This window comes from Phaseolus vulgaris, chromosome 6 (genome assembly GCF_051622355.1).
Source record: "Phaseolus vulgaris cultivar YP4 chromosome 6, ASM5162235v1, whole genome shotgun sequence".
In the NCBI taxonomy this organism is placed as follows: Eukaryota; Viridiplantae; Streptophyta; class Magnoliopsida; order Fabales; family Fabaceae; genus Phaseolus; species Phaseolus vulgaris.
Window position 1 is genome coordinate 4,758,342 of NC_143503.1, and position 14,324 is coordinate 4,772,665.

The following is a 14,324-nucleotide window of genomic DNA, read 5'->3' on the forward strand; positions in this document are numbered from 1 at the left end:
GTTATTTTGAAATCTAATGAATCTAAGGAACAATTAATTTTAATTTTTAGATTTTTCTTAAAAATTTATATTATTAAAGATGGTGACTAACTTTTCTAATGATGTTTGGTGAAGGGAAATAAAAAGGAAAAGAAATTATTAGATTTTTTTGAATTTATTATATTGTATGTTTTAAATAATTATGATTATTTAGTTTATTACACTATTTATCACTATATATATATATATATATATATTTATCCTTCTCTAGCATTACTTTCTGCATTCCCTAAATTTTTCTCCTACACTTTGGAGATCAAGGATTCTAGAAATTGAGGTTAACATTTGGATTTTTTATTTTCAACCAATTCGAACAACATTGGAACTTTCATTGGTTTTCAATTTATTTCTAGATTATACAGTCTCAGTTATTTTTAGATTGTGCAGTCTACATTTTTTTTAAATTGGAAATTACTTTTATTAATACAACTGCTGCTCAAATTTCTACATCAAATTTATATTCTGAGTTACACTTTCACAGCACACCTTTTTGAAATTGATTATTTTTGTCTGACAGTTATATCTAGACAACCAATTTTTCTCTTTTGGATAGATAATTTCTAAACACAAATTCAACACCTTTTATGGACAGATTACTCGGAAAAAAAAATTAAAACTTTTATGAAAAGATATTCTGAAACACTAATGAAATATAAGTTTTTCGAAATAGTCCGAAATGAGAAATTTCAATGTTAATTTTCAATCCTAAGTGTGTCTCTGAAATGCTAAATAGGAGCCATTAGGTGCTATTCTCAATTATTATTGTAAAGGTGGAACCCTAACTAACTCTGGCAGGGATCTGTTAGATAAAAAACCCCACACAGTAAAACCCACCAATTTGATCAATATATGTGGGGTACCTATCAGTATCCATAAATACCACTTTTAAACAATTGTATCTGTCAACCAATTTTAAGACACATCGAAGTAATTAATTAATCAACACAAGTAGTGAAATAAGAAACAATTTATGAAAACACTTGGATTTCATCTAAAAACTAATAGGCAAACACTGACTCATATGTTGTACTGAAAGAAAACACTGGTATCCATCCAACTTTTCCCTGTGAACAATTAGACAAAAAAAAATTGTTTAGTGTCCACAAATATGAATTCAGTCATCTAAATCCAGTTTGTTACAGATTTCTCACATTGAATTATTTCTTAAAAAACGTCAAGTATTTTGGAATTGTGTTTCCCAAATCCGTATAGATTGTCAAATAAATAAAGTTTTAAATCGTACACATAAACTGTGACTTAATTAATCCAATCTCTTTTGAGTGCAGTGCCCTAAAATTTCCTTGGTAACACTAGACAAAGGGCCCCAACAGAAATCTCATCTATGACACTTTAGAATAATATAATCAGGGAAATCCACATATGGACTTGCACAACTACGAGAAACAGACAACCTATCATAATCACTGTATTCAAAATTTGAGTTCTACTAAGTAAATTGCACAGGTGTGATTGATAAGACAATGCTGTCTACAGTCAAATCGAACCCCAAAACATTCATCCAAAAGAAAAGGATCGGATCAGCCAGTCATTGATGTCAGACAATACATGCAACTGTATGAACACGTGTTTAAAAGCTCATGCCTGATTAAACTGTGCACCACTATATTCTAACTCGTTGGTGGCAGTAAATTCCATGCAGTGCCTGAAATCCCTTGGTTGGAGACGTATAATGGCTTTCATGATCTACCGTTTTGACTTTGATTTAGTCAAAGCTTCAATAAGTCTGTACATCCAACGGTCCAGCATTCCTGTCGTTATAAACGAGCTTTTAGACAAGAAATGTGAGTGAATGAAACAGAATAGACTGCAGCAGGAAGAATTTTAGTGGATGAAGACACCAGAAAACCAACATATGATGAGGACTAATTTCTGAAAATCTTATCATAACTTTGTAATCCTTGAGATGAAATTATATCAACTAATTTGGCTTGAATTCTTGCTTGCATTAAACAGCAGTTGAATTCCATAAATTATGTGGTCTGACTTAAGTACTGTGCTAAAACCAGCAGAAATTATCATATCTTGGAAACTTTTCTATTTTATTGCCTCTAGTGTACGTGTACCTAAAACGACAATCACTTTTTGCAGAAAAATATAGGTCAACCTTGTGGATACAAGGATCAATCGAAGAAGAATAGTAGAGTCAGTAATTAAGAACAAAACCTGTCACAGCAAAGGTTCCACCGAGCACAGCACATAGCCGAGTAATAAAATGAAGAAAACTACGGCGCTCTTCCTTGATAGTGACAGTAATGGGTGATAGATCATACAAAAAGTAGACAGCTGCATACAACGTAGAAATGGGAAACAATAATGAAAATCAAGACCAAAATATGAACAAAGCCAATGTCAAATATAAAACCAACCTGGCCAGGTCCGATCAAACTGATTAATTGGTGAATAATATTCTGATACTGAGAACTGATTAGTTGGTAGAACTTCCTTTGATATATATCTATATTCGGTTGGAACAACCTGCATCAGTTTAGGAAATTTCAGAATTTTACCAAAAATAGGTGCTGGAATTATGAATTACAATCACTAAATTGTATTTAAGATTAAGGACTATACGATTATTAACACTCTCAATTCTCACTTTAGGAGTTGCTAGTTTTTCCAGCAGATTAAAGGAAGAGAAGTTGGGCATTCAAAGTAAACTTTACGTAATTGTGGCTGATCAAGAAAGAAATCTGACCAGTACTATAAATTGAGGATATATAAACCAGGCTTTAAATCCAAGGGAGTGATTGTATTGAGCATTCTACAAAGAGCAACTCTGCTAAAAATCAAAATCATAAACTGATGCTTGATTTCAATGTAAAAAATTTACTTACAGGCAGATTACCTAATGTAATTATGTTGATTAGAGTACCTTTATATTCTTGTAATTATTTGTAACTAACCCTTGTATTTATGATTCTTAATATAAATATTTGCTCTTCGATGCAATTTAAACATGGAATTCTCCCCACGTATCTCGTTATTTTCTTTCACAAAATAAAGAATAAGTTGTTTTTTATACAAGTTAAAATTTTATTTGACTCTAAATCTAGAAGACACGACCCAAAGTTAGAAAACTAGAAATCAATATCTTTCCAGTAAAAATTCCACGATGTTTGTACATTCACAGACTAGAAGCACAACAAAACCAGGTTCTATAAAATGCATCCAACCTTGCTATTCCACTTGGGCTGAATTCTTTCAGATCTTGGTATTTTCTTTGCTTTTTTATTTATGGGTTTTCTATTGGTATGGAATGGTAAGCTTAAAGTTCAATTGTGTTGGTACTTGGTAGTGTATATTGGACACTTGCACTTCATCCAGATCATTACAAGTGTTCTCCTTTTCTTTGCACTCAAACTCTCTGGCTTTTCAACAGGAATATGTGGGGAAAATTGGCAATTGATGGATAGATGTTATTTTATTTCCACAAATTAATAATAGACAATCTTAACTTCTTCTGCTTGCAAATTCTGGCTTCAGTTGGCTACCTAACAGTTTACAAGTGTTTGATTAAGTGGATTTAACTACATTCAAGAGAAAAGGAGAACCACCCAAGACTGAGAAGATTTTTGAGAGCAGAATAAATATATAGGGAGGGAGAAAGGAAAAGATGGTTTGATTATTATGTGATTGTTGTTAAACAAGTCTTGGCCTTCTGCATGATCTTAATTTTGATTGCCATTGAATGACCATATACTAGGAGTAGGAAAATATTAAATTAGATCCAATATGCTCCACTTCTGGATTGGTCCAATCAATTATAGATCTAAATAATTGAACTAGAATTAAATTCAAATCCATATTTTCTATAAAAATAACAGTTTAGAGTTTTATAGATCCAAATCCATATAATTGATTGGAATACAAATAGTTTTGATGTTTATAAATCAGTTTGATACGGACTTTAAAACTAGTATTTTTTTTCAAATTTGATTTTAAAATTTTCAAAATAATTTAAAATCAAAAGATAACAAACAAATATTGAGGATATATGTGAAAACACAGAAAAAGTTTAGTGGACTCAAAACTCAATTCAGAATAATAATAGGCAATATGAATGATAAAAAAAAATAATTGATGATATTTAGTGAGAAACGAAACTCACATATAAAGGTGAATAAATATAATTTGTTTAGATAAATATTAACTAAAAATATACAAAATATGTTTTGCAGGATTTACTTTGTAAATTTCATGTAATTCAATTTCATAATTATTAACCCTATGAAGATATAAAAAAAAAATAGCAATAAAAGTGTGTGTGTATATATGTCATTCAAGTATTGTACTCACGTATTACATAATATCACGTGTTGCATGTCTTTGGTTTAGTGTGAGAATAAAATAAAATTTTAAGTTTTCTTTTTCCAAGTCTTAATAAGTATAACATTTTTCTTAAAACGTAAACCAACACAAGGGGGCCAACTCAACTAAAAATATCTTGATGTTTAGCAAACACACGTTACTTTATATTCATCTATGCATTTTTTAACTAAAATATAGTAATTGATATCTCTTTATCCTTCCATTTCAAAACTAAATTCTTAAGTAATACACTATTAGGTCTTATTAGAAAGTGACACTGACATGCACTTCCATTCAAGACATGTAAACAGTGTACACCTAGTTCTAAAGAAAGCATGTACGTGTACCAAATATAAAAAAAACTGGTTTGTTTTTTAGATTATTAATTAATTGCATATTTTACGAAATATGAAAGATTTCAACAAATATTCATTCTAAAAAAATATTATTAAAAATATATATCACTTTAAAATTATTTTAGATTTCAAACCAATTTTGAAAACAAACCAATTTTAAAATTGGTATCAAACTGATGAATAAACATCCAAACTACTTTCTTTTAGAAAACATGGATTTAGATTTACAAAAATCCAAACTGACCTTTTTAGAAAAAATATATTTGGATTTAATTACAATTCAATTATCTGGATTTAGATTGAATCTTAGCATATGTCATATACTAAGAGGACACAACAAATATTTGACAACCCATTTCATCAGCAGGCAGGCAAGAATCAGTCTAGATAAATGAAAAGGATGAGAAAAATAGATAAATTGGCATTCTCCAAACTATCAGAGGAGCACGGAGGAGTAATCAGGGCAAACTGCACTGTTACTTAGGCTAAGTACAAAGATTACTAAGAAAGAGCTCAAATCACAAACCTTTATATAATATTTAAATGTTCCACTGGTATCATGCAGAATCCTGTTTGTGTCATCAAGTGGATTGTGAATTCCTGGATATTTGGGGCCAAATGATAAATCATGGATGACATGACTAACATTTACATTCTTTGCTCCATCAAAGATCTGCAGAAAACCATCACAACTGAGTGAACTATCAAATATAGTAGAAGTCATGAATCATGAATATGATGAGCGTCTTTCTAAGCAAATTTTAGACAAGAAGGCCTCATACAAGGTACAAAAAAGTCATATTGGAATAAATTTATCTGCATATTCTTAATTAAGTCTTTATAGAACTGAGCTTCTCTCTCCCTCCCTCTCTCACTGTATATATGTATATATATAGTTAAAACAAACTAATCTAATGGCTAAAACTATTTGACTTATAAGTAAGAAAGAAAAAATTAAAGGAATCACGTGACTCCTTATTAAAGTATTGTATACTCTTGAGTCACATGACTCTTTATTAGAGTACTTTACGTATACAGTACAAAGTATGTTAGTTTGCTAGACTTAGTTTTGAGTCTGAACAGAAATACAAAAAAGGCTAACAAAAAACCTACACCTAGGATCCTATAGGATAGACAGGCACAACCAAAACAACTTTCACAAAATAATCTAGAAGACATAAGAGAGCTTTTTCTAACACTCCCCCTCAAGCTGGAGTATATAGGTTGTATCACCAAGGTTGTAACATATGAACTCAATTTGAGGTCCCCTTGAAGATCTGGTCAGAACATAGGCAACCTGATCACTGGAACAGATTACTTCAGTATTAATTTTCTTGGACAGCAACTTATCCCAAAAAATGACAATCAATTTCTGTGTTCGATTCTTTTATGGAACTCTGGGATTAGAGACAATGTGAAATGTTGCTTGATTATCACAATACAATTTCATCTTATGAATCGCACAAAACTTCAATTCGTGGAGATGTTGGATCCACACAAGTTCGCAGGTTGATGGAAACTGTCATGTGTACAGTTTTTTCTTTTGAATAGTGCAGTCGATCACACGATTTGATATGCCTATAAATCAAATTCTAATAAATCTAATTATAATAAGATATTCCTATAATAATAAGATCCTAATTAAATAAGAAAATAAGTCATAAATTTTAAAACGATATTTAAAATATCATCTAAGATACTCTAAAATATTCTATAGATGATATCATCCAATATTTCTCATATTTCTTACTGTTATCTTAAACTTAAACCACTTCAAACTTACCCAAACAAAAACTGATTATGATTTCATTATATTAAGACTTGATTATTGAAATAATTTATTTTTCACAGCTATCCTAAACATATCCTACATGTATATAAGATTAATGAAAAAATTGATATTTTACCATTTGTGCAACATATATATTAAGTCCATGTACTGAAATATGGAAATTTCCAGCAACCCTTTGAACATCTAAAACACCATAAACCTGCAATGAATTAATACCATTAAAGAAAATGTTAAGAATTTTGAAGCTTGAACACAATTTTACCAAAAATAATTCATATATGGTAATTTATTTATACCCGGCATCCTTCCTGATTTTTTATAGCTTCCTTCACTTTCTTGATAATATTTTCAGTAGATTCATCAAGATTTTGCAAATGAATCTTCTGTTCTGAATGCTCATCATGATCTTTATGATCATCTGTTCACAGTTTTTACAAGGCTGTAAGTGGTGAAGAAAACAACTTAACAAGAATATGATATACACAATCAAATGTTTAGCCCTTAAAACCACGCTACTTAAACTACAGTTTGAATTTAGAAGAACAAGACTAATAGAATATGTGAACAAAACAAAGGTTAGGGTAAGAACAATCCAGAAAAGGCAGAAGCACTAAACAACAAGAAAGGTGCAGCAAAGTGCAATCACCAAACAGCAGGAAGGGCACAGAAAACATAAACTGAGGCAGCATCCAAAGAAGAGGGTCCCTCAAAAGAGAGATCAAGGACCAAAGATTGAAATTATATTTGTGTAACCAAACTATTTTTCATCACCAAACCCTGTGAAAGCATAAACTGGTGCAGCATCCAAACAAGAGGGTCCTTTAGAAGAGAGCTTCAAAGATCAAAACAGAACAGGGAAAGCCTAATATCAGCACTGAACAGCAAATCACTCTTGCAACTAGTGAAATTATACATTTGAAACAATTTCTTCAATATTTGACGTTTGGCAAGACAAAACCAACGAAATTTATGTTATAACCAAGTTATTCCAGTGTTTCATCAGCAAACCCTATGAAAACATAAACTGGTGCATCATCCAAGAAAGAGGGTCCTTCTCAAGAGAGATCCAAAGATAAAAACAGAACAGGGAGTGTCTAATAACAGCACTGAAAAACAAATCAGTCTTGCAACCAGTGATATTATACATTTGAAACAATTTCTTCAATACTAGAGGTTTGGTAAGACAAAATCTATGAAATTTATCTGACATAAGCAAGCTATTCCAGTGTTTCATCAGCAAATCCGACACAGGTTGATTGCCATTAAGAGAAGAATTTTTCTGTGGAAATCGTCAATGTTGTCAAATCACAATTATACCCATAGGATCATACAATCCAGCATGTTTCTAGGAATTTCTAATCCCATTCACAACCTGGTTAGGATTACTTGAAAACTTGAGACTGGCAAGTTTATTTTTTAGTTCTATTTGTGTAACCCAGAAGAAAAATTGTGCCCTGTTTACCTTTATCTAGCATGGTTCATACTCTCTCTTGACTGCCTACTCATGATACACTCCCAACTAATTTTTTCACTACATTCTGAAGTTCAGTTTCCCCTCATCAGCTATGTTTTCTGTTCTGAACTAATCCCTTGTAAGTTGTATTCATGTTTCCCTCTGTTCTCTGTCCTCAAGCATTCTCTGATTTAATCTCACCTCTACATTATGATGTTTGAGCATAACTCAAAGCCTTTAGGCATATTCAAGTCAGTGTAAGTGTTCAGATAATGTTCTGTTAATCAACCACATATATTGGCATTGTTTGCCAGGTGGCAGTTTTACTTTACATATTCTAAAAATTGTATTTTATAGGTTAAATTACTGCATAATGGTTGAAGTATTTGTCAACTTTTAATTAGGTCCTTGAATTAGTATTTGTTTTATAATTGGATCCTTCCATCTAATTGTTGATATGGAACATTAACTACGTGACCTAATTAATCCCTAAATTTTAGTATTGTCACCTCTATAGATCTGCGTCTGAGTATTTCCATCGATCCATGCCAGTATTTTGGCTTCTACAGATCATGAACCTAATATTTTCTAGTGGGTTCTTCAGCAAGTATTCTCACCTCATCAGGTCCACTCAACCCAAGTATTCTATAACAAGTCTCTTCAAGCTTCACCCTACAACAACATTATTGCAAACTCACACAACTGAGCTAGATAGTTCATTTTCCATAATGACAATTAGATAAAAGAACCTAATTTAAAAACAAATACAAATTCAAGGACCCAATTAAAAAAAGAAGCTTAGGAACATAAGTAAAAATTGTCAAATAATCCAAGGACCAACAAAATAATTTGATCTATTTTGTACTAAGTATAACCATTTCATATTACATTTGACCTTTAATGTCATTGATAATATGTAAAATACTACATGTTTTTTATTATGTATGTATGATCCCTTATATAAATTCAAATTAAATTAACTTTTTTAAAGTATTATTTTCAATTTATGTTATTTTATATGTTTATATACAGACATAATATTTTAAATAAGATTTTATGAACTGTGTCATGAACACACAATCTGTGTTTTTTTTCCTCCCTCTGATCCAAGGTAAGATTTTGATTTCGACAACCCTGGAAATCATACATCATTAGCGAACTCCAGTGATCAACTACCACATCTTCCCCAAATCTTTTTTTTTTTTGCAAGCACACAACAAGCTTGATGCATATGACATATATGCACCAACTTGTGGGGGGAACATTAATTACTATAAACAATATCCTTACTTTTATCTCTATTGATTAGGATTTAAAACTTATATAGGATTTATATTGTACTTAGATATAAATATTAAATATTAATTCATAAGGGTTGAGAGAATTAAGAAGAATTCTCGTAGTCTTTGTTGGTAATTTTAGATAATGCCCTCATATTTGTAGATAATATTCTTATCACTGAAACCTAGTACTCAAGTTATAATGATTTTTTACTCATACTACAAATTCAGAGGCGAATGGAAATTCTCTAGAGCAATACCAAATATTCTAACTTTTAAGGGTCTACTTGATATCTAGAGGATCCTTATCTCTTAATAAGAACAGCCTTCTCACCATCCTATACTCCTCAACTTCCATAACTCTAAGCATTTTATTCTGTCAACAGAAATTTATGAAGCAGAAAGAACCAGCACGCAGGAGGTTTAACAAGAAATAGTTTTGTTCAAAAATCAAACACCCTAAAGTTAAAGATATTTGGTGAAGGTGTATAAATGGTTTTCATATGTAACACACCCACAACATAATAACCTTTTTCTAGGCATGATGTGTGGATAATGCATATGCTCTTCAACTTTGTACTGAATTTAACTTTTCATTTAAAGAATGGAGGTAAAAAAGACTTAACAATAGCTCACACGATCATAATCTTACAGATGTTTTGATACCATGTCAAAAACCAACTCTCCTAAGAGCTTAAGCAATTGGATTGGATGAAGTACATGAATGATTTTTATACGAACAGATACTCGTGTATGTCAATTAAACTAAAACAGGTATCTTCAGTCAAACATTTATGACTAATTGTTTGGAAACAATATGAAAAATTAGTAGGAGAAGAGCATCCCTTTATCATCCAAAAGAAAAATAATAGACATAAACCCAATACTAAATAAATGAATTGAATCCAGGCATATACAATTTTTGAAGTTTTAAACTAGACTCCTTAAATCATATATACACATAATGCAACAAGACATTACCATGCTTATGATGGGTATGCCCCTTTTCAACAAGATCGGATATGTATTCAGTGCCAATTATATGGCCATCACTGTTCAGGCGAAGCTGCAACAAGTTCAAACAAAGGGTAAATAATTATTAATCATAAAATAATTTAAAAAGAAACAAAAATTAGATAAATTTACTTGACACGAGATAATGATGACTGTTCACCATTGAAGATCTCATATCGACTAGAGATATGCTCAAATTATAGTATGTAAAACAATGCAAACCTCACCTTACAAGTCAGTTTTGTAACTTAAAATTCACTTTCTAAGATGGTATTAGAGTATCTCCTAGCAAGGTTTATTGGTTTTATCATGTTACCTCCCACTAGACCATCCACAAATATTTAGTCTCACTTGAAATTAGTCCTAAGCATGAATCTTACAAGGGAGATATGACCAAATTATAACATATAAGTAGCTACAAAACTCGTCTTACAAGTCGGTTTTGTGAATTTGAATTAGGCTTAAAATCCACTTTCTAAGATGCACATATAATATATAGTGAACCATGTGTCTCAATTACACCATGCACATATAATGGTTAGCCTCTAGCCTAAAACAATGAATCTATATGTATTTATGTTTTTATTTCAATGTTCACTCTCCAGCTAGAGCTTATCGCTAGAACTTCAAATTGATAAACTGCAACAATCTCAGCAACAATGTGACAGCTACAATAAAAAGTTACCACAACACAGTGCAAAAGCATTGTTCTCTTGAACTACTGACTTATATTAAACACATGCATCTGTGTCGTCTCTACTAATAGGAGGGGAGTCGGCCAATTAGCATAGAACATCCAACAATACATGAGTAACTCTCATCTAAAATATTAAGGCATATTCATGAAGCTCCTTTGGCCTACTGCATTACAAGGTACTATCACACCACATCCCAACAGCAACTCCTAGACATTTTAGACACTCAAATGAGAAACATATCTCTTCATCTCAATGACATACTTACGTATCACTACATCCCAAAGATATACTCCGACATATCAGTACATCTCAACAAACACACGACACAACATTCTAAACACTTCAAAACGTGGTACACTATTACGAACTACAAAACCAACTTACTTTCCATATGTTAGTATCAAGATCCACCTCGTGCTTGCCCGACATATCAATGGCGTCTACACTCAAAACTGCCCACCAAGACAGAGAACAAACATTCAGAATTCCATACACACACACAACCCCGCATCAGAACCCAAAAGAAAAAAAAAAATCAAAACAGACAAAAAGACCTCACTAACTAACCATCACAAGGCAAAGAAGGGAACGTCATGTTAATATGAATTGGAAGAGTCTCCCCTCGCTTCAAGTCCACTGACATCTGCACAGGTCAAAACCATTTTTTAATTATCTATTCCATCATCATATTTGTTTACTAATTCAATTTCAACTCATGAGTGAAAAAAAAAACCTGGTGAACGGTGTAAGTTGTAAGATAATAACGGAGCTCGTGCACAAACAATGTGGCCATTATAATCAAACCAATTACGGATACTGCAACAAAAACGACGACGCAGAAATGAACATTAAATTGAAGAAAAAAAGTCACAAACAAATAAGTAACTGAAAGAAAAAAGAAATTGGGAACGAAAAGGGGAATGAATACCAAGAGCCCCAGATTGGGTTTTCTGCAACAAGTGATCCTCGGCGCGTGGAAAGGCGTCGAGGTTTTTAATGACTTGTTTCATTCCCATCTTCTGCGTTCGGAGTTCGACCCAACAACCTCTTCTGATCAGAGGGAAAAGAATTGTGAGGGAATTGGAAAGGTAAAAGAATTTCAATCGAAAAGAAGAGAAAAAAGGAACCGAAACGGAACGGGAAGAACCAACGACGCTCCCTTTTCCAATTCCTCGATGTGGTCTTCCAATAATCAAAATGTGCTCTACACAGTTTAGGAATCTGTTTGCTTTTTATGGCATTTTTTTTTCCTTTAAAACATGGTTTTATACTAATTGTCTTGCGCGTGCATTATTGACTATCTAAATAAGTTCTTAATATACCAACTTAGATCCTCTTCTCACTTCAAAATCTAGACCGTTGAAACAACATTAGTAATCTTTCCATATAAGTAAAAATGTAATACAAAACAAACTAATATTAGATACAATATTTTATTCATAAGATTTTCGTTATTGATAAAAAGAGAAAATCAAACAGAATGGATAGTTATTTATTTTTTTTAATTATTAAAATGACTTGGTGAATTTATTTATAATAATATAAAAAAAATTAAATTTATTGTTTATAATATTAAAATATGATAAATTTGTTTAGACAAAAGTTTAAATTTAAAAAAATGTAAAGAAATTTGAATTTGTGTTGACTCCTGTTCGAGAGAGGAAAAGCAAAGGCAAATGCTTAAGATTAGTTTTGTTTCTACTGATCCCCTTTATACACGGATTGATGAGTCGATCTCTTAAATTCTTACATCTTCATTCTCTCAAATTTTTTATAAATTCTCTTTTCAATTCAAACATTTTAAGTGTTAAATATTTTTAAATTTATTTCATTGATTTTTATCACTCAAATAGTAATAATTCAATAATTATAAACCTTAACTAATTTTTGCGGAATTTTTTCTTTTATATTTTTATTGTTCAAACTCAAATATAATAATATAAGTATTTATAGTTTTCAATCAAGATAATTGTTATTTATAGTGTATAATTTTTATATAGGTCTAAAATTAATATAGAATAAAGTTGAACAAGGTCATTTATTAATTTTAAATTTTTATTTATTTTTAAATTTTGAGAGTATACTGGATATATATTTTTGTTTTTTAAAATAACATAGTTAAAGTATGGCTTAATTTGATGAAGATGTCATTTTGTTATAATTTTTTAAAATTATTTTAAATATCTATTTTAATTTATGTTTGTGGTCGAATTGATGCTTGATCTTGCATTAAAAATAACAAACTTTTGAAAGTTACTTTTTATCAGTTAAACAATTATTTTAAATTAAAAAATTAAATTTGAATAATTATTATAAAAAAATAAATGATATAACAATAATAAGAAAATAGAGATTAAATATAATGATTAAAATTATCATTGAATAAAGACAAAAATAACTATATAAAGGAACATATAAAGAAAAGAAAATTGTTCCCGCTGGTTGACCAAGGTCGTCTTTGTGCGTGGTTTGTCCTTGCGAGTTAGGGCACCTTCGTTATGCTCCGTCTTTGATACCTGAAAAGAAGTGAACAAAGGGGCGCCCTCGCGGCCGTATGCACTCCGACGATCAAGTCAGCTAGCGAGAAACATCAAAGGTGACGCACCTCCGTATCGGAACACCATAAACGAATGCTCTGAAGGTGGTCAGAAATAACTGAGTGATTAAAACTGTGTTGCCCTAATTGTCTTATGCTCACAGTGGGTGCGCAGCAAAAGCAACTAGGGTTTGTGTTTTGTGTAAACTACGAGAATTAGGTCAAAACTCGGACCCCTTTTCAAACGACCCAAGGCCCCTTTTTATATACCTTCTGCATTTAAAGTGCGTTGAAGCGCATTGAAGGCGTATAAAAATGTGCCTTGAAACATTTGATACGTAAACTAAATTAACGTGTACCTTGGCAAACTTTCACTAAAACCTTTAATGAGCACGTGTGCATTGCCACGTGCCCTTCTGACTTGATCGTTATTCTGCGCAGAGGGTCCCATAGCGCCGCAACCCAACTTAGGGTTATTCCATTGTGTGGGCCCTCCTTCCTTCGAAGTGCTTCTGGCGCGTGGGGTGACTTTCTGGGTGCCAACTCATGCGCCCCAATCGCTAGTCACTCGCCCTGGGGGTGTATCTACCTTTCTCTCGTATCATGCACGTGGTTCTCCCCTGATCATGGCCCTCTCATGGGTCGTATCTGTACCAGGGTCTCCTGGCAGTGGCGTGGATACTTCACGAGTCAGGATATCCCCTACTGGTGCTAGAACTTATGGCCTTGAAGCCACATTTCTCTTCTCCTTGCTACTATTCTGGACTGTCGAGGCCTGAAGCCTCCTTGCGACGTCTTAACTTGGCGACGCCCCTCTTTAGGCGATG

General features: G+C 32.0%; 1 protein-coding gene across 2 annotated transcripts; it reads right to left on the reverse strand.

The window, feature by feature from the left end:
* Positions 1 to 1,434: 1,434 nt before the first annotated feature.
* On the reverse strand, positions 1,435 to 12,247 carry LOC137830937 (Endoplasmic reticulum vesicle transporter protein). Of its 2 annotated transcripts, none has more exons than XM_090303200.1 (12): positions 12,100 to 12,247; positions 11,890 to 12,011; positions 11,695 to 11,777; positions 11,529 to 11,604; positions 11,346 to 11,413; positions 10,231 to 10,315; positions 6,813 to 6,934; positions 6,632 to 6,715; positions 5,251 to 5,397; positions 2,427 to 2,535; positions 2,224 to 2,343; positions 1,435 to 1,808 (listed from the first exon to the last, which is right to left on the reverse strand). In XM_090303200.1, exons 2-12 carry the CDS (start codon positions 11,975 to 11,977, stop codon positions 1,744 to 1,746), a joined length of 1,047 nt encoding a protein of 348 aa, XP_090159326.1. In that variant the 5' UTR covers positions 11,978 to 12,011; positions 12,100 to 12,247; the 3' UTR covers positions 1,435 to 1,743. The 2 variants fall into 2 exon arrangements, with proteins under 2 accessions (XP_090159326.1, XP_068494451.1); XM_068638350.2 differs by having other exon boundaries at positions 12,089 to 12,214.
* Between the last annotated feature and the right edge of the window lie 2,077 nt (positions 12,248 to 14,324).